Consider the following 26,595-nt stretch of genomic DNA (forward strand, 5'->3'; position numbering starts at 1 on the left):
CCCCAGAAGGTCAGGTGCCAGCCACAGGCCGCTGGGCACTGGCGACAGGAAGGGCTGGCCCAGGAGCCTGGGCTGGAGGGAGCATCCTGGTTGGGGAGGGCTCCACCCCTGAAGCATGGCTGACCCCGCCCCCTGGCCCGCCCCCCTTTGATGCGCAGAAGGGGTAAAAGGGGAGGAGCCTGCAGGCCCCAGACACCCTGCTTCTCGCAGGGGGCGGGGCTGTGAGGGAGGAGCTCAGGCAGGGCCTTGAGCCAGGACACAGGGCTGAGGAGGGCAGCGCCCAGCTCTCCTGATGCCTCGGGCTGTGCATCCTGAGATTCACGCACCAACCCTGTGGTCAGTGGTCTTCAACCGAAGCCCGGGGGTTTGGGTCACTTGCCCTGAAACGGTGGCTGAGCTGTGATCTGTAACCAGGCCCCTGGGCTCCAAGACTCCAGCCCAAAAGGTCGCTGTGGTGTCAGTTGGAGGTGACCCCCAGGCGCCCTGTTGTCTCTCTGCCTCTCTCTCCCTCCCACCAGCCTCGGAGGCTCAGCTGGGCCTCCTGGAGCTGAGGCTGAGGTGAGCTTTCTATAACCGGCTCCAATGCCAGGAAACTACCACCCAGACCTGTGTGGACCACGAGGCCTGTGGGTCGCAGACTTGTCCTCAGAGTGGCCTGGCCTCTCACTGCCCTGGGTGACCTGGAGGGCACCTGCCTTTTTCTGCACACCAGCCTTGAAAACCACCAGTTGTCAAATAGGTATCTCCCCCACCCACCAGGGATTCTGGAGACATGGTGGGACGTGCCCCTGCCAGTGAGCCGTCATGCCAGGCCTGGGACGCAGGGCCTGCTGCCCCCCTGCCAGCCCCCTTCTCTCACTGCCCCCGGTGTCCCCGGTGTGCAGCTGTGGTGCAGGAAGAGGGGCCTAGCCACAGCCCAGCTCACTCGCCTCACGTGAGGGGGTTGCAAACCACAGCTTCTGGGACTATGGACACTCCTGCTTTCTGGAAAAGCACTCACTCTGCTGTCAGGACTGGCTCTCTGCCTGGCATCCAGCCCAGGCTCTCCCATCTCCACACGGGAACCACTGTGTCCAGTAGCCAGCCCCCTGCCCCCACCAGGGTTCCCCAGCAGCAGCATCTCAAGCCCGCCATGGAATCTGGGGGAGATGAACACCACAGGCAGACCACACCACACCGGCGTCCTGTAGGAAGGACCAGCGGGCTGGGTGCTTCTCCTGTCCTAGGCTCCCTGGGGGTCCCAGGCCCCCCAGTGGTTCCCATACACTCCAGCCTCCCTCCATCCCGCTCTCCCCAGCTGTGGTGCACACCCACCCTGCCCCACTTTAGTTACTAGTCTGAAGCTGATCCAAAAACCCTTTATTTACATTTTCTCTTAGACAAAAATATACAGATCTGCTGCCCTGTCGATTCCTCAGGCTCAGGGTCTTTACGGGAAGGTGGGGGGGTGGGGGGGCAGGCAGCCCCAAGGCTGTTCTTGTCCATCGAGGACTCCTGCTCATCTGGCTCTGGGGCGGGGCTTCCCTGAGATCAGTCCCAGGGCCCTGGGGTGGGGCTGGCATGAGGGGCAGGGGCTGGGAGGTGCTTGGACAGTCTGGCCAGCAGGACTGGTCGCACAAGTGGAGAGAACGTGGGCCAGAGCCATCGTCCCTGAGGGCAGGACGCGGGTGCCTCAGGTTCCAGCACTGGGGGCCCTGCTGCGGGCCCCTGGGACAGACGCACGTGGGCATCTCACACGGGGCCAGGTGACTGGGGCGACAGGACTAGTCGGTGTGCTCGGTGAACCACCGGAGCACCTCGTCCTTGTTCTCGTTCACCCACTTGATGTTGGATTGGGTCTTCTCCAGGGCTTGCTCCAGAGCCCGCGTGCCGGAGCCAAAGCCTATGTCACTGTTGTCCGCCTGGAACTTCTCCAACTGCCAGGAAAAGGGAGAGTCTTAGCCACAGGCGGGGTCTTCACACAGCCCGGAGGAGAGGGCCCCCCGGCCTGTGTCCTCCCCCCCACATCAGCCCCCTCCCCAGCCCCAGCGGGGACCACGGTCTGTTCTCCAGGACAGGAGCCTGCGGCCAAGTCCTCATCTAGGGCAGCGGTGGGAGATGACAGCCCCGGGGCTAAATCTGGCTCCTCAAAGGGTTTGCCCTTCACTGATGCTTCTTCACGGAGTCGACCTCACTTTGAATTGAATTGCAATCTTGATCCCGTCCAGGTAGGAGAGGGGGACACATTAAACAGACACTGCAAGGACGCTACCCGCCACATTCAGAATGCGGCCCGTTCCAGACTACAAATGGCACAGTGGCTTCAACAAATAAATGGTATTTTTTTAAAAAAACAGATGTTACAGACTGAAAGATTATATTAGTACCAGAGGTTGTCCTCAGGGCAATTAGGCAAGAAACTGAAATAAAAGGAACCCAGGAAGGAGGAAGTGAAACTCTCTATTTGCAGATGACGTGATTGTGTATACACAAAACCCTCAGGGAGCCACAAAAAAACTATTAAAACTACTGTATTTGGCAAGATTGCAGGATCATAGAGCAAGATACAAAAATCAGTTGTATTTCTATACACTAGCAATGAAACATCTGAAAATGAATTTAAGAAAACTGTTCTGTTTCCATAGCAATGAAAACAATATAGTACTTAGGAATAAATTTGACAAAAGAACTGCTATATGGGTATGCTGAAAACTACAAAACATTGCTGAAAAAAATTAGGAAGGCCCAAATAAAAGGAGAAAAGACCCAAATAAACCTGTGTTAATAGATTGGAAGATTTAATATTATTAGCATGGCAATACTCCCCAAACCCATCTACAGATTCAATGCAATCTCTATCAAAAATTCCAAATGCCTTTTCTGCAGAAATTTGCAGAATGTGATCCTGAAATTCATAAAGAAATGGAAAGGACCAAGAATAGCCAGACAATCTTGTGAAAAAAAAAAAAGCTGGAGGGCTCACACTCCCAATTTCAAAACTCACTACAAAGCTACAGTAATGAAGACAGTGTCCACTGGCAACGGGATAAACAGAGGGATCAAGGACATAGAAGTGGGCCCAGAAACCAATCCCCCCTTTATAATCAACTGACTTTCAACAAGGGCGCCAAGACCATACACTGGGCGAGAGAACAGTCTCTTCAAAACGGCACTGGGACAACTGGATGCCACCTGCAAGGGAAGGAGGCTGCACCCCTCCCTTCTCCACACACAAAAACTAAGTCAAAACTGATCAAAGTCCTGAATGCAAGAGCTACACTGACAAGACTCTCAGGAAAAGCGCGGGTGTGACTCTCCACGACCTTGGATCAGGCAACTGTTTCTGAGACATGACACCTAAAGCACCAGCACCAGCTGGACCTCCTCAAAATTGAAAACTTACGTGTATCTAAAGATACTATCAGGAGAGTAAAAAGACAATGCACAGAATGAGAGAAAATATTTGCAAATCACGGATCTAATAAGGGCGGAGTATTCAGAATATATAAAGATCTCTTACAACTCAACAATAAAAAGACAAATATCCCAATTAAGAAATGGGCGAAGGATTTGAACAGACATTTCTCCAAACAAGATACACAAATGACTAATAGGCACCTGCAAAGATGCTTAACATCATTAGTCATTAGGGAAATGCAACGCATAACCACGATGAGATACCACCTCCTGCCCACTGGGTTGACTATAATTCAAAAAGAAAGAAAATGAAAATAACAAAGAAATTGATTGGACCCCTCATACATTGCCGGTGGGAATGTAAATTGGTGCAGTCACTTTGGAAAACATTTTGGCAATGTTTCAAAAAGTTAAACTTAGAGTTACCAAATGACCCCAAAATTCCACTGCTAGGTGTATACCCAAGAGAAACCAAAACATATGTTCACTCAAGTATTTGTATGTGAATGTTCATAGCAGCGTTATTCATAATAGTCAAAAAGTAGAAACACGCTAACATCTACCTACTCATTAATGGATAAACAAAAGGTGGTACATCCATACGGGGGAATATTACTCAGCTGTAAAAAGGCATGAACCTGCCACAACGTGGAGGAATCTTGAAAACACTGTACTAAGCGAAAGAAGCCAGACACAAAAGGCCACATAGCATATGATTCCATTTCACGAGATATTCAGTATAGGCATGTCCACAGAGACAGAAAGTGGAGTAGAGGTTGCCAGGGGCCGGGGACAGGGGAAAGGGGAGTGACCGCTAATGGATATGGGGTTTCTTTTTGGGGTAATGAAAATATTCTAGAATTAGATAGTTGTGATGGTTGTACACCTTCAAAATATACTAAAAGGCACTTAAAATGGTGAATGTTATAATATATGAAATATATCTCAATTTAAGAAAATGACGGGGGGCCGGCCCCATGGCCGAGTGGTTAAGTTCTCATGCTCTGCTACAGTGGCCCAGGGTTTCTCTGTTTCGGATCCTGGGGGGGACATGGCATCACTCATCAGGCCATGTTGAGGCAGCATCCCACGTACTACAACTAGAAGGACCTTCAACTAAAATATAGAACTATATACTGGGGGGATTTGGGGAGAAAAAGCAGAAAGAAAAAAGAAAATGACAAATCAATCTAATGCAATAAGTTAACTTCGTTTGGCTTCTGATTGAAACATACGTGTCAACTGCAAAAAGAATTTTTTAAAAAAACAACTTAGAGAATTTGAAAATGGCCTGAGTATAAGATGGGAGGAAGGAATTGTTGATTTTCTTGGGTTTGCTAATGACAGTGGGGTTACGTTTAAAAAGTTCCTTTGTTTGAGATATGACTGAAGTATTTACAGGTAAAATTACATGATATCAGTAATTTGCTTGAAAATCGTCCACCCGAAAAAAGTGTTAGAAAATGTTGATAATTGTTCGGTCTGGGAATGGATCCATGGAGGGTCATTATATTATTCTCTTTACTTTTTGCCTACACAAAAATTCCAACGTGAATCTTTTTAATTGAATTGTCATCATGCAAAACGTCTGGACCTCCAGCCGCCCCTGTCAATGAGGAAGGCCTGGCAACACGGAGCCCAGGCTCCCCCGTGACCAGGTTTGGGGGAGCTGAATGGCGGCCCCTCTAGACTGGGGTGGCGCCCCAGAGCCCAGGGCTCCGTACCTGCTTCAGCTCATACTCGGTGGAGAAGCGTCGCGTCACTCCCCGGATGAGGTTGGAGAAGGAGAAGGACCCTCCACCGTAGCTGCAGGGCAGGGAGAGAGAGGGACCGTGAGGGGGCCGGGGACCAACGCTCAGTGATGGCAGGCAACACTGAGTCCACACAACTACGCTGTGACTGTCCCCGTCTTGTCGAGGAGATGAGATGACACGCCCAAGGAGACACGACCAGGGACCTGAATGCAGGTTGGGCTGCAGTGTCCCCGCTCCCATCTCTCCAGAGAACACTCCCACCGGCCTGATTCTTTCCCCCACGTGGGAAACAGATGGCATGGACCCGCCCTGTCTTCAGTTCCTGCCCCCCAGCCGACCTCCAGCTCTGCTAACTTCTGACCGCTCCTAGGCAGTGTCCACTGCCCCCAGCCCTGTGATGGCCCGTGCACACAGAGCACCCCGGGCCCCCCAGCCTGGGCACACACATCTCCCGCACGCTTCTGCAGACTCACTCCAGAAAGAGCTTCCTCCAGTTGCTCTGGATAAAGTCCCAGGCCAGAGTTTGCCCCACGACGTTGTTGGCGATGCTGATAATGGTGGAGGTGGCGTCCTGCTTCCGGATGAGGTCAGGGTTCAAGGTGTAACTCAGGTACCTGTGAAGGCAGGGTGCCATGTTAGTGACTACTTCCAAGGGCTGCCGTCGGACGACTGGAGAGAACCGAGGACGGTGAGGGCCCTGCCCTCCCCACACCCCTCCCCACATCCTCTCAATGTCCCTTCACAGAGGGGAGGGCTGAGGACTCCTTGGTCCTACCTCCCTCTTGTGGATGGGACACTGAGTTCCCTAAGCTGGGTCACTGGCTACGCCAGGTGTCGTGGCCGACACGACCTGGTGCCTGATAAATATCTGACAAGGAAGGAGCACTGGGCTTCGAGCCCTGCACCGTTTGGGCGGCCACTCCTGTCTCTGACGCTGAGGGTGGCTCCTCTGTACTGGGGCCCAGCTGACGGCACATGAGGCACGCAGTGGGAGCAGGAGCCCTCGTCCACGGGCTTGGGGAGCCAGCTGGACGTCCAGAAGGACTCAGGTCCAGCTGCACCGGAGCCCTCGACAGACAGGGGGACTGAGCTGCTGTCAAGTAAAGGCTGAGAGGCTGCAGGAGGTAAAGCGCAGGACACGCACGCAGACCTGGCTCCCATCTCCACTCTCACTGAAGCGTGCGGACCTTGGGCGAGTTGCTTTGCTTCTCTGAGCCCCAGCGTCTTTCTAATGGGGAGAGTCCTGCCCCACCCGCAGGTTTGTAGGACCCCAGGAACGAGGTGTGGAGGCCTGGCTGGTGCCTGCTCCTCCACAGCGGGCCCCTGATCCCGGGACGAGGGGACTCCCCTGCCCGCTCGGTCCTCACCTGTTGAGGATCCAGACCTGGGTGCTGCAGGCCAGGCCTGTGCGGAGCTTGTCAGCCTCGTTGACCAGCGTGGCGTTTCGGAACTGCTCCCAGGCGAAGTCCCACTCCCTCTCGCCACCCTGGGCGATGGCTTTGCAGTAGACAGTGGAGCGCAGGTTGGGGTGGATCCTGGCATGGGGGTGGGGGCGTCAGGGCTGGAGCAGCAGCGGGGAGGGTGGGGAGGGGCTGGGGAGGACAGGGTGTGGGCTTGAGGCACAGAGGAAGGTTGAGGGGACACACTCACGGGTTATTATCGGGGTCTCCCATCCACTGGGCGAAAAGGTTTGAGACCAGATCCTCACACGCAGAAAGCCCGTTGGAGCAGGCGGTGTTGATGGCATTAATCTCGTTGTACCTGCCCAGAGGCGACAGGTGGTCAGCATGCCTGGCCCCGACTCTGGCAAAGGGCCCCCTGCAGACACAGCTCCTGGCAGGGCGTGGGGCTGGGGCTCTGTCTACGCTGCAGCCCATCAGGCCCTCTGGGGTCCCCCGATTTGCTTTCGGCCTTGGGCCCCAGCTTCCTTGGTCCCAAAGGGAGCCCGGGGACACAGAGGGGCCCCGACAGGCTCCAGCCCCAGCTTCAACACCTACAGTCTGAATGACCAAGCCGGTGAGGGGACCTCGGAGTTTCCAGTCTGGTCCTTTGTACAAAGGGGCCAGATGGGCCCAGGGGCCCCACAGAGCCTCAGGCTGGGAAATCTCCCTGGTGGGGGTGTCTCCCTGCAGGTGGCCCTGGTCTGGCCAGGAGTCAGGAGCTCCAGGGGAGGACCCTGCCAGGGTGGCTGGGCCACCCGTGCCCTCCAGACCAGGAGAGGTCATACTCACTGGTCCATCAGGGTTTCTGGGCGCTGAGTCCAGTTGCTGGTGGTGGCCTGGAAATACTCGAAGAGGGGTTTGACCTGCTTCTGCAGGTATTTCTGGGGAAAAGAAAACATAAACAGCTTCAAGTGGGGCCTGACCTGCCTGGACCCCACACAGCCTCTGACGTGGTCGGGCCCGTGGAGCCACGGCTGATGGCTGCAGAAGCAAAGAGGCCAGAGATTCCGGCCTCACAAGGCCAGGCGTGCCCGCAGGAGCCAGCCCTCGGCCAGGATTCGGATGACTGCCCCGAGGTTCTTTCTCCCCAAAGCCTCTGTCCGTTCTAACACCCCACGTCCACATGTCACCATTCTTACTGTAGCGTGGGACCCACCCACCCCCCTCACCCTCCCATCCTCCCCACACCCCGCCGTCTGATCATATCATCATACATATTCCGCAAAACACAGAAAAGCATGGGCAGAGGATAGGACTGCCCGGAGCTCACCAAAACGATGATTTCCGAGTTAGGGAGTCCACCCCTTCGTTTCTCTGCTCTACCTGGCACGTCTACAATGCTGCCCGCTGCTCTTTTTACCTCGCGTTGTACCGTAAGCCCCACCCACGTTATTAAGATCCTTTGCGACGGGCTTCCACACAGTAGATGGTCATGTGTGCCAACGGGAAGCCACTTCCGTTTGACAAAGGAGCAAACCCCGAAGAACCAAGAGAACAGAAAGGGATGGACAGCGGATGAGAGGCTGCACAGTGTGAGAGCAGAGGGCGCAGAGCAGGAGACGAGGGGGAGGGCGGAGTGGGCCCATCCCGGGGATGGGACGGGAGCAAGACTCGTGGGGACAAGGTCAGAATTAGAGGGACGGGTCAGCAGGACAGGAGTGATGCAGGGCTGCAAACAGGGTGTTGGAGCCTCAGTCCGTAGAAGGATTAACTAAGCCCTGAGTCCCCCTTCTCTTCATGCAGCAGGCAGCCCCGCCCCATCTCAGGTCAGGCTGAGCAGATGGCTAAGAACTGGGGTCCCCAGACACGTGGGAGGGTCGTTGGGCTGCAGAGAGGGCCAGAGGGGAAAGCTCACATAGGAAAGGGGTGCCCAGTTTCCTTCCCCACTCCTCTCCCAGAGTGTGAGCACCACCAGCCCAATCACAGGACAGAGGCCCACCCTCTGCAGATGCAGTGCTCTCAAGGGAAAACACTGACAGATACGCTTTTTTTTTCTTTTGCTGGGGAAGATTGGCCCTGAGCTAACATCTGTTGCTAATCTTCCTTTCATTTGTTTTTTCATTTCCTCCCCAAAGGCCCAGCACATAGTTGTATATCTTAGTTGTAAGTCTTTCTAGATCTTCCTTGTGAGCCACCACCACAGCAAGGCTACTGACAGACGGGTGGTGTGGTTCTGTGACCAGGAATCAAACCTGGGCTCCTGAGGCAGTGAGAGCACCAAACTTTAACCGCTAGACCATGGGGCTGACTCTCACAGACACTAATTTTGAGGGTCCTCATGAGGAGGGACTTGGCCACCCCATCCCCCCACAGCAAGACCCCCATCGAGAAACTCCCCTCCCCACGGGGCTTCCAATTCCTCTTTCCTGCCACACGCTCACATCCCAAGGGGCAGCTCAGCCTCCCACTTGAAAGGAGACCAAACACACAGGAGAAAAGGAAAACCAGGTAAACGCCCCGGGACTTCAGAGATGTTGCAGAGGACGCGGGAGCCGGGGCCAGCACCTGGATTTGAAAAGAGGATCCAAGAAGTGCAAACGGTCTGTCAGGAGGGGTGGCGAGCTGGGCTGAGGGCGCGCCCCCCAGGGCAGAACAAAACGTCAACAAGCTGGAAATGGAAGGACAAGAAGCCTGGAGGACGAGCGTGAGAGCAGGAAAATGGAGGACCAGGACCAGAGAGAGAGACCCGAGACAAAGGAGGGGAAGAGAGTGTGAAGGAGCCACAGAAACGTCGTGACTGAAGAGCAGGTGGCTGAGAAACGCCCAATGTCGGCCGCCCAGGTGGGAGCAGAGCCCACTGCCTCCAGGAGGGGACGGCCCCATTCAAGGAACGGAAATGAGAACGTCTCCGGGCTTCTCAGCAGCAACACCAGAGGCTCGACGTGGGTGGAGCAGGACCTGAACTTTCTGAGGATAATTTCCAACCCGGAACCTTCTAAACCCAGGACACTGTCAATCCAGGGCGAAGGGAGAAGAAGACGTTTCAGACAAGCGACCTCAGCAAGCCCACCTCTCACGAGCCTTTCCCAGGAACTCCCGGAGGACGTGCGCCCCAGGAAGGGGGAAAATCGAGGAAGAAGTCACAGATTCAGGAAAGAGGAGAGGCAACTCGGGAGAGCCTCCCAGCATGGGAGCCAAACAGAAAGTTCTGGAAAGTTCTAGAAGGGAGCTAGGGACAGAGGGCTCCAGGAGGGACGCCTCCAGGAAAAAGCAAAGGGATGCGACATCTGATACCTTCATACAAGATGTGTGAAGAAGGAAACATGACCCTAGTCCTCATAAGGCTCAGCAGAGGAGGATCTGTAAACAACCACAACGAATGAAGGCTGATTACCGCTTTCACAAACGTCGTGACTTAGCTGCATCAGGAGGATGGGGTGGATGCGAGGAAGGCAGGTTAACGAGTTAGAAAGAGTTAAACCTCACTCACTGTCATACTTCATCTACCATACTAGGAAGTTAATAAGTAATGTGAAAATAGTCTAAGAAAACATGATCTCAAGTGTGATCTCCAGGATATTCCATCAGACGGATGTGCTAGTTTCCTTAACCAACCGCAGCTGTTGGACATTCGTGTGTTTCTGTTTCTTTGTGTTTTATAAACAGCGCTGCCGTGGACATCCTCGTGGGTCTGGCTCCATCCAGAGCAGGCGAGTTTTCCTGGGCCCCTGGCACGGGCTCACCCCTGCCTCTCAGCGTTAAGGCACCTCCACCCCCTCACCTGGGCCTCACCTCCCAGGGGCTGCTCTGGGCTGAAGACTGAGCCCAAGGCCACGGCTGGAGAAGGCCAGGCCACCGCCCCAGCCCAGCCCATGTCCCGTGCCTCCTGAAAGTGCTCATTCCCCATCTGCCAGCTGAACATCTGTGTCCTCCTCTCCTCCTCCTTCCTCCCCTCCTCCCCTCCTGGAGCCTGAGCCCTCCAGCCCTCTGTCCCTCTTGCCCCCCCACGACAGGCTAAGCCGCCCTCAACAAAGGACAGAGTGTGGTGCCCCTCGAGAGCTTCCACACCCCTGGAGAGATTTGCACCAGCTCCCTCGCCGCCACTGCAGAGCTGCCCCGCGGCCACCGCTGACCTGCATGGGGCCGTAGACCTCGGTGCGGTCGAACATGAGCTGGAAGTAGCTCAGGCTGCTCAGGGCCGCCTGCCAGGGGATGTACTCTGTCTCTCCACTCAGGAAGAGGGTGTTGTTCAGCGCCAGGGTGACAGGGACCTTTTGGGCACTGGGGACAAACAGAGGGGCCCGAGTCAGTAGCCCCATCCAGTCCAGCCCCACCAAGGGAACGCCAACCCTGTCCTGGAGCTGAGTCCCTGAGCCCCAAGCGAGCAGCTCCAGCGCTCACGGGGTGCGGGGCTTGGGGGGGGGGGCGTAGATGCTGTGGGTACCACCAACCAGGCCAGCCCAGGCCCTGCCCTCACCTACCGCCAGTCACCTTCAGTAAGGAAACTGAGGCTCAGCGAGGTGAAGAGACTGCCTAACGCCACACCGCCCGTAAGAGACAGAGCTGAGATTCCAAAGGACCCAAAGGCCCTGCTCTTTACTCTGCCCGCCTCTCCTCCGAGGGACTCAGGCCTCGGGCCTCCCTCCTCCCCCTCCTCAGGCCGCCTGTGCACATTTGTTCACAAATGCCCACGTCTATGGGCGACATCACTCCTGTCAAAGAATTTAGCACCTCTCGGGAACACAGTAGGCGCTCAATAAATGTTTGCTTATCCATGCTGCATCTCTCTCGTCCTGTCCTACCCAGAGTGTTAGAACTTAGCACGGCAGCCTGGCACTCAGGTGGCCCTCAGGAAGAGCCTGGTGCCTTGGAGGACATGTGGTTTGGAACCGGACAGGCCTGTGTCCGCTGTCATGGGCCCCAGGACCTCAGGTGAGTACTCGGACTCTGGGACTCAGCTCCCTTACTGGGAAGACGGGCTGGAACACTAACAGTCTCGGGGTGAAGGGCCGAGGGGGCTGGAGCTTGGGGAGCCGCTGCGTGGTGCCTGGCTCACGGGGAGACCGACAGGAAGGGGTCCTCACTCTGGCTGACGTCACCAGGCCCTCCACTGCTGAGCCAGGTGGCGCCCAGGAGGAAGGGGGCTCTCACCTGGCCAGGTTGAAGGCATCGTAGATGACCTGCGCACGATTGATGACGGGGATGGCCTAGGAGGGCAAGAGGGCATGTGACTGCAGGGCGGCGGTGGGGGAAGGACCTGCCGTCTGGTGCCATCCTGGAGCTGGGCCAAGGCAGGGGACGGGGTCGGGTAGTTACACCCACCGACAGGTCTGTCTGCAGCTGAGTCTGAATCTTACTCCAGTTGTCCTCATCGTAGTTCACCTGGTAATAGCCCGTCACGTTGAGGTTCAGCAGTACCCACTCGTCCCCTGTGGTTCTGAACAGCTCGCTCTGGTCTGCGGGAGAGTCAGAGCTGGGGCAGCTGCTCAGGAGGCCCAGGCGGGTCCTTGGGCCTCCTCTCTCTGGGCCTGGCCAAGGCAGCCTCCTCTGCAGCCTGGCGCCCAATGGCCCTCGGCCCCGGTGATGCCGAGGAGAGGGGAGGAGGGTGTGGGGCTCGGCTGCCAGGCCCACCTGCCTCTGGCTGGCCGGGGCCCTCAGACAGACCACAGGCTGGCTCAGAACCTCAGTGCCCGCCCGCCTCCCATGGGCCGGAAGGTGACAGCTGCCTGGACACCTCTATCGGCACAGCCTGGTCCCCTGAGAATCCCCTCCCCGCTGCCCCTCCTCCTCCTCCTCCTCCCCTCCACCGCCTCTCACTCTGTCTCTCTCTGTCTCTCTGTCTCTCTCTCTCTCTGTCTCTGTCTCTCTGTCTTTCTCTCTGTCTCTGCCTCTCTCACTCTCTCTGCCTCTCTCAGCTTGTATCAGCTCTGTCACATCCCAGTGGCCGAGCGGGAAGCCCAGGGAAAGTCCCCTGTCCCATCAGCCCCTGCCCGCTTGTCTCGCCCTTCCATCGGCCCTCAGCACTCACCCTCATGGCCCCCTTCCCGCCTTTCTCCTGGCTGCCAGAGGGGAGCCTGCCATCCCTGCAGGTCAGACCCAATCATTTGCCCACCTACCTCCTGGCCAGCTTCCCTGGCCTGAGGACAAGCCCCTGTGGCCTGTAGCCTTCCAGGACATTAGGAGCCAGCTTCCCCTTGAGGGTGCACCTCTGCCCAGGCCCCCTCAGTCCATGCTCTCTCCCACCTCATTCCCCTGCAGTTGGCATTTCCTCTGCCTGGGGTGCTTTCCTCTGCCACCATTAGTCTGGATGACTCTGGTTCTTCCCCTGAGACTCAGCTCGCCTCCTCCAGGAAGCCTTCCTTGACCTCTCCGTGGAGTGGACTCTCCCCACTCCAGCTCCCTGCCACGGCACCCCATAGCCCAGAGGCCTCACAGAGCTCCAGAAAGCACTCCGCCCAGCTCTGGAAAGTTTCAGCTGCCCCGTCCCTCCATCAGCAGCCTCGGCCTGACAGAGGACGAGCCGCTCTGACCTCGGGTTCCTCAGCGCCTGGGCTCAGGGCTGCTCACACTCTGCGCTGGGCACGGATTAAACAGTTCCCATGGATGCTCACCTTTAATCCTCACACAACTCCATGGGGTAGATATTATGCTCAGCCCCATTTTATAGATGAGGAAATGGCCATCAGAGAGGGATGGTAACTTGCCCAGGGTCACACAGCTGGGCAGCAGCAGAGTAGAGGTTACACCCAAAGAAGTCGGCTCCATTTGTTGAATGAAACCATGAAGGAAGGCCTGGCTGAGGCCCGCCCCGACACCCAGAACATGGGCCAGAAGCTGGGAGGGGGTGGGGGCTGCTGTGCACTAGGGCGGGGCTGGCTTACTTTTGGCTTCGCCCTGCAGCCAGTATTCCTCCTGCTGTGTGCCATTTCTGATGGATGAGATGGGAACAATCCACAGGTAGCTGCAACGAGAGAGCCACAGGCCAGCTGGTGGGAGACGGCTGCTCCTGGCCACCACCAGCAGATGGCATCCCTGCCCGGGCTCCCAGAGTCTGCCCTACTCCAGCACCAGGTGGCAGCCCTTCTGGCCCCAGAGGGAGAGCCCGCCTGCAGCCCCCGGGCTGGGACCGCAGCAGGCCAGGCCCTGGCGGGGTCGGGGGCCCAGAGCCACTGCCCCTCCGAACTGTGGCTAGGACACCTGCTTAGTGACCCCATCTGCTCACTTGAACTCTGAGGGGCGGGTGACGTTGGGGTCAGGGTCAAGGAGGAAGTGCTGCTGGGAGATGTCCCCTGTCTTGGTGTCCACGGTGATGAGGGGGAAGCCCATCTGCAGGATCCAGCGGTCCATGATGGTGCGCACAGTGGCAGGCAGCCTGATGGCGGTCTGGTTGTCCACAGCCTGGGCAGAAGAGATGGGCGGCCCTCAGTGGACCGCCTGCCCCCCGCCCCGCCCCACCCAGGGCCACCCTGCAGCCCCTGGCCTCCCCCCACTGCTGCCCTCTGCTGGGAGGCAGTGGAGGAACATGGGGCCGAGGGCAGGAGCCGAGAGCGTCCCAGCCTCCGGTTCATCCCATACTGATGAAACAAATCCATGGGTGCCCATCCTGGGCCCCGACCTGAGGTGGGTGCGTGTTGGGAGGGGCATCCGGGCTGCCCAGGTTCAGCCTCAACAACCCTGGGGAGAGGAGACGGAGGGGAGGGAAACCAGTGTCCTTGTCACAGGCCGGCGGGGGGGTGGTGCCACCGTGGTGTGAGGAAATTGCTCCCAGGCAGGGTCTGGGGACAGGCCTGGGGGGGCGTTACTGTCTTCTCTCAGCTTTTCCCACGCACGTGCAGTGCATTCGTAATAGCAACAAAAAGCTAAGGACATCTATCAGTAACTGAGAAAGTGAAACGCTCAGAACAGGGCAAGAGAGAGGGAGCAGAACAGGGCAGGGGGACACGCTGAGGGTGGGGGGCTCCGGGGCTACAGAGACAGGGCTCAGGGACAGAGGCAGGGCGGGGGTGCTGCAGGGGCGCCTGGCATGGAGGAGGGCTCAGCTCTGAGGAGGAGGAAGCAGGAAACCAGGGCAGAGCAAGGAAGACAGAGGCCCTGGAGGGAGCACAAGGCAGTGAGTGCCCCCTGTCAGCCGGCTGGGGGAGGTGGCGTGGGCACCAGGCTCAGGGCAGATGCAAGCTGGGCTGGAGACTGGCCAGGAGGGCACTGGAGCCCAGCTGTGACTCTGTGACGAGGCCCTGGGTCCCCCTCCCTGGTCAGACTGGCCGTGGAGCCTGAGCATCTGGGACTGGAGGGACGATGGCAGCAGTGGGGGAGAGCTGGGGAGGAGGCCTGGGGCCCAGGGTTCTGGGGGTCAGTGGGGCTGACGAGGGCCACAGAGGAGGGGCAGGGACAGCCGTGAGGGAGCGGAGATGCCGGGAGACGGAGGCGCAGACCCCAGCCCCAGGAGAGGTGGGGAGGAAAGGCAGGAGGCTGGAGGCGGGCAGAGGGTATGCCCACCGACAAGGAACGCTGGGGTCTCAGGGCACAGGAATACAAGGTGGGCCTGGAGGAGGGTCAGAGCTTGCTGAGGGTGCTGGACTGTGCAAGGTCGTGCCCGGGAGGAGCCAGTCTGGGCACAGGGCAGCCGCAGTGCTGCTGAGGATGGACGGGCTCCCAGCGTCCTGGCAGAGGAAGGCTCGGCCCGTTCCCACCTCTGTGCTGGGGCCTCCGTGGCCCCTCCTGAGCTCCCACAGCGGGAGGAAGGCTGCCTGCCCAGGCCCTGAGCCCTGCCCTCCCACAGCCCTTCAAGGAGCCCTCGCGGCACCCAGTTTACAGAGAAGCACCCAGGCTCCCACTGCCGGCCCGGCTGGTGAGCAGCGGAGCTGGCCTGTGATGCACCAGCCACCCCGAGACCTCGGTGTCTCAGGGCCCAGCACGCAGCTCAGGGCGCGCCGGTACCCACCTTCTGCAGGTGCTCCCACAGGTCCAGGTAGGTGGTGCTCTGGTAGGAGAAGGCGTGCAGGTAGGACTGTGGGGAGACGGGACATGGTGAGGGCTGGCTGCGCCCCGGTGCTGCACTCAACCTCCATGGCAGGGGCTCGGGGACAAGGGTTGGGGCCGGAGGAAGCCCCCCTCCAGGGCTGGCCAGGGGCTACTCACCGCCAGGCCCTTCTTGAACAGCTCCTCAGTCAGGAAGTCGGACAGCATCCTGAGGACCGAGGCTCCCTGGGGGAGAGGCGGCTCAGAGGGCTGTGCTGAGCGAGCAGAGCCCTGTGCCCCCATCGTGCCAGCACAGATGCTCCTCCGCGGGGGGAGTCCCTCCTCCCTCCCCACACCCCCACTGTCTCAGGACCAGCACCGAGGCTGGGCAGCACCTTGTTGTAGGCAATGGAGTCGAACATCTCATTGATCTGTGCCGGCGTGTTGACCTCATCAGCGGGGGTCCTCAGTGGGTGGGAGGAGGCCAGCGCATCCACGGCCATCACAGGGTACACGTCGTTCACCACGATGAGGTCTTTCTGCAAATTGCTGCAGCCGTCAGGAGACAGGCCGGGAGGGGGTGACCCGAGCTTCACCCACACCCCCAGACCCCGCAGACTCACCAGATTCCAGGTGGGCTCTGCGTAGTCAGCACCCAGGTACTCCACATAAGAGGCAAAGCCCTCGTTCAGCCACAGGTCATTCCACCAGGCCACGGTCACCAGGTTCCCAAACCACTGCAGGGGAGGGAGGTCAGACGGCCAGCCGCTCTGGCCTTGTGGTCACTAACAGTGCCCAGAGCTGCCATTCACTGTGGGCCCCTACGAGCCAGGCACGGGCTCAGGACTTCCCCGACGTCAGGGTGACTCCTCCCTGCTCCGATGCCCAGTGGGCCCTCCTCCCTTCTCAGCGGCCAAAGGCAGAGCCAGGACTGCGCCCTCTCCTCCCAGAGCCCCTCGGTGTCCTCCTCTGCCCTCCGCACGATGGGGCGGCTACCTGGTGGGCCAGCTCATGAGCAATCACGGTGACCACGCGCTCCTTGTTGCTGCTGGAGGAGGAGAGTGGGTCGAACAGCAGAGAAGTCTCCCGGTAGGTCACCAGCCCCCAGTTCTCCATGGCGCCGGCGTTGAAGTCAGGCAAGGCAATCTGGTCTGGGGAGACCGGCCGTTGGCAGCGTGGCCTCTGGGTCTGGAGCCCCATCCACCACTCCCCGGTGCACAGGCCCCATCACTCACCGGATTTGTCAAGTGGGTAGGGTGTGTCATAATGTCCAGCGAAGAAGCTTAGGATGGGGCCTGTCACATTCAGGGCATAGCTGCCGTGGCCCTCTGCAGTGGCGCTCGGCCGAGCCCAGATCCGGATCTGCAAAGAGGATGGACGTGGCTCAGGGCCCCTCTACAGTCCTGGTGCAGATGGCCCAAGTCCCGGGGCCCAGCAGGCTGGCGGGGGGCACCAACTAGGTTAAACTGGGAGGCCTGGTCAGCAGAGGAGAGGCTGGGGGCCTCTGAGGGGCTGAGTCCTAGGGAGGAGCCTTTGGGGAGTCACAAGGGTCAGAGCCACCATCGTCTGGTGGCCGTGAGCTGGGAACACCCGTCACGAGTCGGGACCCATTTTTCAGAGGCAGAGACTGAGGATCAGAGAGCTTAAGACTTTGCCGAGATCCCTACCCTCAGAGCTGGCATTGCATCCTGGCACTGAACACCTCAGGCGCTAGGACAGGGCTGAGGATCAACAGGACTACCCCTCAGGCCAGGACCATGCCATCCAGGGGAAGACGGGTGGGCCCGGGTCTGTACCAGGACGTCATTGGGCGACTTCGACTCCACATACGTGAACTCGCTCACGATGAAGACCAGTAGGTATGTGGACATAACAGGCGTGCTCTCAAACTCGGTGATGCTCCAGTTGGCGTCTTCTGGAAGTGGGACACTGGGACCTGGGCATGGAGAATCCAAGTAGGTGGGGACGCACCGCCCCCGCCCGGCACTCCAGCCCTGGTCTCTGCTTCCCAAGGCCGTGAGGCCCCGGACAGCCCCGCTCACCTCTGGGCTGCATGTTGGACAGGGCCGTGAGGTCTCTGGGGTGGATGAGGGTGATGTTAAAGCTGGCCTTCATGGATGGCTCGTCAAAGCACGGGAAAGACTTCCGGGCATCTGAAGGTGCCATCTGTGTCGTGGCCAGCACCCTGCCCAAACAAGGGTATTAGAGGCTGTGCCGGCAGAAGGCCTGCACCCAGTGGGGTGGAGATGGGAGAAGGGGGGCTTTAGGGTATTGCTGGGCATGCAGAGGAAGGGGTGCACAGAAGGCTGTTCCGGCCTAACCCTGCCCCCCCTGCCACAGCTACTGGCCAGACACACCCGCTGATTATGGGGGATCAGAGCTCCTCTGGACTCAGGGTCAAGGTCCTGGCAGGCTCCATCCCCGTATTAACTGGGAGACCTTGGGCAAATTTCTCTCCTCTGAGCCTGCAGAGGGAGGGATGGGCCCGCCTAGGGCTCCAGAAGGTTCAAAGGCCTGGAATCCAAGCCCTTCCTTGGCCCTCAGGCACCGACTCTGCCTCCACATCTCGGATCTGCCCCCGCCAGGCCGGCCCCTCCACTTACTTCCTGACATCGCCATCCATGTACTCGCTGCGGTAGAAGCCTGCCAGGTCATCAGCCAGCTCCCCCTGAAACTTTGTGTCCATCTCGTACAGGCTGCCCGCCTCCAGTGGGCCCTTGAGGTGCACCACCAGGTACTGGGTGAGCTCCACCAGCTCGGTTCTGTCGATGTCGGGGGGCTGGGCGCCACCCACACCCCGCAGGACCACCCTGTGCTCCTCGGTGGTGGTGTAGCTGAGCTGCTTGCTGTGGATGATGATGACGTCGGTGGGCTCATTGCAGGTGAAGCGGACAGTGCTGGAGCCCGTGAAGATGTACAGACCCTGCTCATTGGGGGTGAGGTAGGGCCTCAGGGTGACGTTGTAGGACTCTGGTGCCAGCGTCTGGGGTAGGCGGTATCGGTTCCACGGCTGGCTTTGGTCCAAGGTGGTGGCCGCGGTGGTGCTGGGGCTCGTGGGGGGGCTGGTGCTGGCCGCAGTGGAGCTGGCAGCATTCTTGTTCTTCTCCTGGGTGTACACCACAGACAGAGCAATGATGGTGCACACGGCCGCCACGCACAGGACGATGCCCAGGATGCCCAGGGTCTTAGGAACGAAGAAGCCCTTGGCCATGGCTGGGAGAGGGAGCTCGGGGAGGCTGAGGGCAGGTGGGGACCAGAGCCACCTTGGGCCAGGCTTATATCCCCAAGGGGGAGGAGCCCCACTGCCTGAAGGCTGGGCAAAAATTAACCAGGGCTCAGATAGGCGAAGGTCACTGGACTGGGCAGGGGCACGCTCTGCCCAGGCTCAGGAGCGGAGATCAGGGAGCAGCATGTGGACTGCGGCTCAGGGCTGCCTGCTGGGAGCAAACAGTGTTAGGTTACAGGCTGCTGGCTGTCCGGGGGCCTGCCCCAGTGCAAAAGGGCAGGGAGCAGGTTTCGGGCCCAGCAGATAGAGGGAGCGGCCACGTGGCATTGGTCAGCCTGCAAGCCCAGACAGTGGGGACAGAGGCAGGAGGACCGAGGTTAGAGTCAGGGAAGCACTTCCCAGGAGCTCAAGGGGAAAGATGCAATGACCAGGAGAGTCGTCGTGTGGCTTGGTCAGGAGCACACTGGGCAGCCCGTGGTGGGAGCCTGGAAGGATGCCCGGGCTGCTCAGCGATGCGGTCCCAGCCTCCCTTGCATCTCCCAGAGGAAGGAGTCCCCCTCCAGCTTCCCCTCCCTTTCCCTCCCTGCCAGAACTTTTCCCTCAATTATCAGCTCACTGAGTCGAATAAAGCAAGTTGTTTCTCCTTTTTTTGTTTCAGAGAGGAGGCTGGGGGAGGATTAACCTCTTCCCAGTCGAGACCTCGGGCTGATAACTTTACCTTTCTGAGACCTCTCTCCTCATCAATAAATAGCAGTATTCCCCTCTCATGTGTGTTCAAAAGATCGAATGAGAAAACATGAAATGCCACACAGCAGAAACGAACAATCGGTCCCTTCTTTCTCAGAGCTCAGCCTTTGCCTCTTTTCCGATTGTGGTAGAAATGAAGACACTGTGTAACGTAGTCAGTAAAATCCGTCCTCACAGGAGAACGATGCTCATCGTCACCCTTGCCATCCAGCAGCCCAGTTTCCAAGGACTTGACCTGTCCTGACCCTCACCCATATCCAAGTCCCTGTCCCCTGATCTGGCCATGTCCTCGGGCAAAGCCACTCCACTGTTTATGTGGACACTGCGGGACCCTCGTCCACTCCCCACTTCCACTCGGGACCCCGCAAACCTGGTCGCCACACAATTGGGTCATTTTCCACCACTGCTTAAAACCTTCCTTTTGCCAGTAGAATCCAGACCAAATACTCTAAAGGGACCCAGAATTCAGCGGCTGTCAGCCTGCCCACTTCCCAGCCTCGTTCTCACCACGTTCCCCTGTGTCATGGCACTCCAGCCACTCTGGCCTTCATCCAGCCCTTCCACCACAGAATCTTTGCACGTGCTGTTCCCTCCACCTGGCTCATCTTCTCTCCCTTGTTGCCTTGGTTCATTCCTACTCATCTTTCAAGTGTGTCTCAGAGAAGAGGCCTCGACCTCACTGACCTGCTCTAGCCCCATGAGCTCCATCAGCACCACAGACCTCTTCTTCAAAGCCCCATAATGCAGTGCAGTTTCCCATTTGATCTGTGTGGTGATGACTTGAGTCCTGACTGTCTCCCGCACCACCTGAGGCCCCGCGGAAGCAGGTCCTTGGCTGCTTCTGCTCTCCAGCACATGGCACGGTGCCTGGCTCGCACGCAGCAGGTGCTCAATACACATCTGTTGCGTGAACGCACACACGCGTGAATGGGGAATGATACTTGAGTGAGTCGGGTCAGGAGTGGCTTCTTATCCAGTCTCTCTAGCCCCTGTCCACTCCTGTCCCCGCCGCCACTCTTGCCCTGGGAGAACCCTCTGCCCCCTTCTCGAGCCTCCTGCAACCACGGCACACAGGCAGCACTCTTGTTGGAGCCACACACATCTCAGGTCCCATTTGACTGCCCCGTCAGCTTATCAGCTCCTAGGGACCAAGCTCGTCCGCCGCTCCCTGCCCTGGCTTGGGCCTGCCGTCCTGACCCTGTGGGAAGGCTCAGTGAGTGACAGCACGCTGGAACGCAGCGCACGCACAGATGAACTCATCCAGGTACAGCTGCAGAGGGATGATTGCCAGCCACCCCCGTCAGGCCCGGGCTGTTGGTCAAGGGGCATCAGAGGGAAGGCAAGTGCCCGGGAGAGGGCTCCAGCTCTGGCACGGTGACAGGGACCAGCAGCACCCGAGGGTGACGTAGCATGTGCTCCCAGTCCCCCTCCATCAAGGCCAGAATTTGCCAAGGGAGCCGTCTTTACGGTGCCCCTGTGGGCTGGCACCCAGGGCCCTGCCTCCCCGACCCCAGTCTCCCATGTCCCTGACTGGGCCCGCAGCCCCTCCCATCTCTGCAGAGAAAGATCCCCAAGCCACTTGGACTGATCGCTTCTCCAAACAAAGAAGGAGGCCCTGCCTTGCCCACCCTGGGCGCTTCCTGTTTGCCTTGGACTCAGACCACGGGCCCAGCTGCCTGGAAGCTTCACCCTTTTGGAAAAGGCCTGTGGTCTTCAAAGTTGGCGTGGCATGCAGCCCACCGCCCCGTGATGAGAGCTCCCTGCTCCGGGTGCCAGGCCGGCCCTGGCTGGGACGCAGAGAGGGCATGCTCCGCAGCCCCCACCTTCTGTGCTCCTGCACAGGGCCCGCCTCCAGCCCTGGCCGTGGCCCAGGCCTGGCCATCTTCACACCCCTCTGGGCAGTGGTGGCAGTGCTGTCCTGCCCATCACCCAAGCTCACCACACCCCTCGGCAGAGGCATCTTCCTCTCCTGCTCAAACCTGGTCTCCAGTCCTGGCTGCCTGTGGAGGGAAACCTCAACTCTGGCTGGAGCCAGAAGACTTCCGTGGACTCGATCCCCTGGCCTCTCCTCTTCCTAGTGCCTACTATGGCTCCAGCTGCCGGCATTTCCCCAAACCCTCTGGGTTTTTTCATAGCTCTGTGCCTTTACTGATCGTGGTTCCGCTGCCAGGAATGCCTTTCCTCTCTCTCCTGTGAAACTTCTACTCATCCTTCAAAACCCAGCTCAAATATCACTGCCTTCTCATACATGGCAGCCCCTCTCCCCTCTGTGCTCCCCTGGCCTCCGGTTCACACCTCTATCACAGCACTTATGAAAAGGCCATCTAGGTGTTCAGAAGCCTGCCACCAGTCCGAGGCACCTGAAGGGAAGGCTCTGTGACTTTGTGCACCCCTCCAGGCCTAGCCCAGGGCAGGAACATGATAAATGTCGGCTAAATGCGTGACAGCATCCACAATCCTCGCCATGGCTTACAGGTCCAGCCAGATCCAGCCCCCAGTGACTCTCTGGTCTCATCTCAAGCCCTCTGCCCCTGTCGCCCTCTGTGCCCCTGCCCCGCCCTCAAGACCACCACACTCTTCCCTCCCTCACCGCCCCACCCCAACCCAAGCTGCTGGAAAGCCTTTGTCTTTGCCTCACCTACCGCCCACTCGTCCTGGAGGCTCACTACACTGATGCCATCCCTGGACAGCCCTCCCAGACCCCAGGACTCTGAGTGCCACGGGGGTGGCATCCTCTACACCAGGAAGGACATAGGACACAGCAGGGGGCCACACACACTCGTGGGATGGACACATCAGTAGGAAGATGAGAGACTGCGGGTAAAGGCGGGAGGCGCAGTAACTCCGAGCCCGGCTCCCAGGACAGCTTCCCCACACACGCACGCCTCCCTGGGCCCCCAGACTGTGCGCACGAACCACCTTTGAGAGCTCTGCCCCATGTGCTCCTCCTGCACATCATTCACTGAGTGCTTTTCTTTAAATCAATTCACTGCCTACTCTCCTTCTGAGCAATAGTGACCAGGGAATCTCGTTGGGCCTCTCGTTATATTTCCTCCAATAGACATGTCAACTCATGACTGTCGGTTTAAAGCTATTCCTCTAGGTGGCCCCTAAAATCACCCTGAATAGCTGCCCCCACTTTGGGACTCACTCTCCATCCTGTATGGCTCTGGGACGGTGTCACCTGCAGACTGTCCCAGGAGGGGCTTTCTGCAGGCCAGCAGAGTGTGTGCGCCCCTCCTCCTGTTGGGCCCGCGATGGGGAGAAGCTGAGCACCTCTAGCCCCGTCTCGGCTGAAGCAGCCTCTCCGCGGGTGTTCACATTTCTGCCCTGTCTGCGTTTTGGTCCAGAGAACAAAAGTTCTCCTAAATTTAAAAAACAATTAAGGCTGACAACGATGATGCTAGAGAACATTTAAGTCATAGCCACACGTGTAGAAGACATGGATCAAGTAGAAAAAGGCAGCTTTGTCTCAGAGGTGGGATACTAGCTGCCTTCTGTGCAAACACGAACCTGCCAGGAGCTGGGCGGGGCTGTGGGGGGAGAGCCGAGGGCCAGAGGAGGGCAGTCAGGCAACCGCCCTGTGATGCAGGCCCCTGGCAGACCGCGGGGCCTGGAGATGCTGCTGGTCACCTCATGCAGCTTCCCCCATCGGCTGCAGGGCTGGGCCAGCTGGGAGCTTCGGGACATCCTGAAGCCACCTGTCTGCTCTGAAGGAGCAGTGAGTGGGGGCGAAGACAAGCCTGGGGTCCCAGCACAGGCCACACTCTGGCCCCGCAGGCCCCTGCCTGCTCCCAGGCTTCTGTTCTAAAGCCTGCACCCACAGCTGCAGGAGGCTGGGCCTGGGCCAGGCCCCAGGGTGCTTCCTGTGGGAGCCTCCAACTTCGTCCCTCCTGTGGGAACCTCAGGAGGCCCCAATGGAAAGTCAGCTGCTCTCTGGCCTCAGCCTCCTGAGCCCAGGGCAGGGCGCTCAGGAGGGAAGCAGCAGAGGGGCCCTCATGGGGCGGGGCAGAGACAACCGGCCGTGCAGGGTCCATTCTGGGCTGAAATCCTACCTGGCAACTCCCATCTGTGTAATTTGAGCACCCACTAAGTGCCCCCCCGAGATAATCACCACCATTTGGCTGCTGAGGAAACCAAGGCAGAGGGTAAGTGACGTGCCCAAGGTCACATAGCTAGTTAATGGCAGGTCCTATAGCCTTCACTACACATGCCTCGGAAAGCACCCTCCACAGAGCCCCCCACACTGTCTACTGCACAGCGCCCAGGGGGTTAGAGACGCGGGAGGAGACACACGCCTTCAGCACGCCGACACTTGATAACAAGTCACAGAAGCAGATCTGGGCAGGATGGAAGGTCTGACCATCTTTGAGAGGAACTGGGTGTCCCTTCTTTGGAATGTTCTAGGCGCACACTAAGGGGCATGGAGAGGGCGTGGCTGCTGCGAGAAACAGCTGGGAGACTGGAACCTGGTGGAAGCCTGCTTGGGGGCTCTGCAAACGGGCCAGGAACTCCAAACCCCCAGACCAGGCCCAGGAGCTGCAGGTGGTTTTGGGAAGTAGAACTTCTCATCAGCAGGGGAGCGCTGGGGGCTGCCAGACACAGGCCTGTGGAGGACCCTGGCCCTGCCTCCCGGCGGGGGGCGGGGGAAGCCACAGCCACTGCAGGATCTCTGCTGACAGCTCCCTGGGTGGGGCCCAGGCTGGGTGATGGCTGTGGGCTGGTGTGAACAAAGGCACCCAGGGGCCTCAGTGTGAGCAGCTGGCCCACGGTCCTTGTCACCCGCTCCTGGACTCTCAAATAACCCCCAGCACAGGGTCGCGGATCTTCCTCCAGAGCCACAAGCCCAGGAACTAGGCCCAATTCCAACACCTCAGCCCCTTCCCACGAGGGGACCCCCACGCAGCTCCCCAGAATTCTTAGCCAGAAAACTCTTGAAGCAAAGGGGCTGGAGGACTTGGCTTAAGGGCTGTGGGAGTGATGAGGGGCTGGCGCCCCATGCCCAGAAGGCCCCCGGGGAAGCAGAGAGAGGCGCTGGGCTGCCTCCCACTGGGGGGCCTGTTACCCCATCTGTGAAATGAGAGCAGCTCTCCCAGCATCCTTCCTGCGATAGGCCAGCCTGAGATTCCAGGGCTCCTCAGGACATGGGTTGGTGGCCAAGGTCTGACATGGCCCAGGATGCCAGCGCGCTGCCGGGAGGGAGGAGTCGAGAGGGGGCGTTGCCTGGCTTGCCCAGCCTGCTGCCCTGGCTGACGGCCAGTCTCCGGTGGACTGGAACCCCACTTCCTCTCGGCCTCATCCTTGTTCTTGTTCCCCTGCTGGCCCAGGTCTGCTGCCCCTGCTCAGAACCAAATGACCCAGGGGCCCTGGCTGAGCCTCACCTTTTGCAGGTGAACAGACCGAGGCCCAGAGAAGCCCGGGGCGTCTAGAGACCCGGGGACTAAGCCTCAGTGGGCGCTCAGGTCGGCCTGGGACCAGGGCTCTGACCACGCGAACCACAAAACCCGGCCGCTGAGGTCCCGGGCTCGACCGGTCCTCCACCCCCTCAGATGCCAGTGGGACGGGGTCCGCGGCACCCGCGGGGTCTCTCCATTTTTCCTCCCCAGAGGGTCTGCGCCCCCGCCCCTGGGGCTGCTTCTCCATGTGGGAGGCCCCTGACCGCTGACAGGCCCACTGGGGGCTGCCCGGGCGGCGACATTGGAGCGGGATCTTGGCCACAAGAGTTCACCGCACCCAGTGGGACTCGGTGCGCCCACGCGGGAGGGGGCGTCGGCAGCAGACGTCGGGGCTCCGCACACGCTCGCGTCCAGGTCCCTTCCTGACCTCGGCGGCGCCCCCGGACCGCCCCACAGCTCCGGCGCCCCCCGACCGCCCCACAGCCCCGGCGCCCCCCGACCGCCCCGCAGCCTCCGCGCCCCCCGCCCGCCCCGCCCGCCCCGCAGCCCCGGAGCCGCGCTCCACTTGCCTGTGGCCGTCCGGGTGCTCAACCTCGGCCGCTCGGAGCCCCCTCCCGGGACGAGGAGCCGGCCAACCACCGCCACTGCCCCACCAGGACCTGACTCCTCCTTCCCCGACTGTGTAAAGGGAAGTAACCTGACCCGACCACCGCTCCTCCGGGGTTAACTCCTTAGGCCGCCCGACCAAAGCGCCGCCCGATTCCCCGCGCCTGCCCGCCCGCAGCCTCCCCGGAGCCCCCCGGGGTGGGGGTGGAGGTGGGGGTACCTGGGCTCCTGCTCCCCTGTGGCCCCTGAGCCCCGCTGTGGCTGCAGCCCCAGGGCTCCGGTCCCCCACATCTGGACAGCTTCTGCCACTGTGGGAGGCGCATGGAACCTCGCCCTTCGAGTTGAGGGGAGAGCCCGGTTCACCCAGAAAAAGAAACCACGCATCCTCCGGTTAACTGAATAATCTCTCCAGGGGACATAATTTACCTTTCGGGATACCTGGGGCTCAGCATTAAAAAGGTAGACGTGCGGCAGGACCGAGTGAAAAACAGACCCGAGCTAGAGGTTTGTGCCTCTCACGCGGATCCTGCTTCCAGAGGCCGCGCCCCGGGACAAGGACTCCTCCGCTCTGGGCCCCTTTTCTGCGCAGTGCTGGATCCTGTTTGTGGTCATCTCCTAGGCTGCCGTGAGGAGCTAACACAAATTGAAACCGTGTACATTTATCCTCGTGCAGCTTTGTCAGTCAGGTCCAGAACGGGTCTCACTGGGCTCAAGTCAAGAGCGTCCCCAGGCTTCCTGCTGGAGGCTCTGGGGAGCATCCTTTCTTTGCCTTTTCCAGCTTCCAGAGGCAGCCCACACTCCTGGGCTTGTGGCCCCACCGTTTTCAAAGCCGGCGCGGCCCATGCAGTCTCTCTGACTTTGAATCACTCCGACGGAACCCTTCTTCTGCCTCCTGCTTCTGCTTTTTTTTGTTGTTGTTGTTAGAATTTTTTTTTTTTTTTTTTTTTTTAGGATTTTATTTTTTCCTTTTTCTCCCCAAAGCCCCCCGGTACATAGTTGTATATTTCTCGTTGTGGGTTCTTCTAGTTGTGGTATGTGGGACGCTGCCTCAGCGTGGTTTGATGAGCAGTGCCATGTCCGCGCCCAGGATTCGAACCAACGAAACACTGGGCCGCCTGCAGCAGAGCGAG

At 59.2% G+C, this 26,595-nt stretch overlaps 1 protein-coding gene across 5 annotated transcripts; it reads right to left on the reverse strand.

Annotated features, from left to right (window-relative positions):
* Positions 1 to 1,344: 1,344 nt before the first annotated feature.
* ANPEP (alanyl aminopeptidase, membrane) lies at positions 1,345 to 25,830 on the reverse strand. 5 transcript variants are annotated; one of them, XM_003363579.5, is made up of 21 exons: positions 25,686 to 25,830; positions 18,094 to 18,927; positions 17,533 to 17,675; positions 17,287 to 17,426; positions 16,726 to 16,852; positions 16,487 to 16,641; positions 16,114 to 16,227; positions 15,886 to 16,029; positions 15,671 to 15,736; positions 15,474 to 15,539; positions 13,755 to 13,930; positions 13,414 to 13,493; positions 11,855 to 11,988; positions 11,684 to 11,739; positions 10,666 to 10,813; positions 7,382 to 7,473; positions 6,801 to 6,911; positions 6,518 to 6,685; positions 5,624 to 5,764; positions 5,121 to 5,202; positions 1,345 to 1,916 (listed from the first exon to the last, which is right to left on the reverse strand). In XM_003363579.5, exons 2-21 carry the CDS (start codon positions 18,699 to 18,701, stop codon positions 1,764 to 1,766), a joined length of 2,904 nt encoding a protein of 967 aa, XP_003363627.3. In that variant the 5' UTR covers positions 18,702 to 18,927; positions 25,686 to 25,830; the 3' UTR covers positions 1,345 to 1,763. The 5 variants fall into 5 exon arrangements, with proteins under 5 accessions (XP_003363627.3, XP_070122535.1, XP_070122525.1 ...); XM_070266434.1 differs by having other exon boundaries at positions 18,094 to 18,924; positions 25,686 to 25,784; XM_070266424.1 differs by lacking the exon at positions 25,686 to 25,830 and adding an exon at positions 25,425 to 25,553 and having other exon boundaries at positions 18,094 to 18,920.
* Between the last annotated feature and the right edge of the window lie 765 nt (positions 25,831 to 26,595).

This window comes from Equus caballus, chromosome 1 (assembly GCF_041296265.1).
Source record: "Equus caballus isolate H_3958 breed thoroughbred chromosome 1, TB-T2T, whole genome shotgun sequence".
Lineage (NCBI taxonomy): Eukaryota > Metazoa > Chordata > Mammalia > Perissodactyla > Equidae > Equus > Equus caballus.

Coding starts and splice junctions, on each gene's coding strand:
- ANPEP (XM_003363579.5), bottom strand. CDS start 18,701: ATGGCCAAGGGCTTCTTCGTTCCTAAGACCCTGGGCATCCTGGGCATC. Junction 15,540..15,670: donor TGTTCAAGAAGGGCCTGGCG/GTGAGTAGCCCC, acceptor GTCTCCCCACAG/TCCTACCTGCACGCCTTCTC. Junction 1,917..5,120: donor CCGAGTATGAGCTGAAGCAG/GTACGGAGCCCT, acceptor TTTTCCTGGCAG/TTGGAGAAGTTCCAGGCGGA.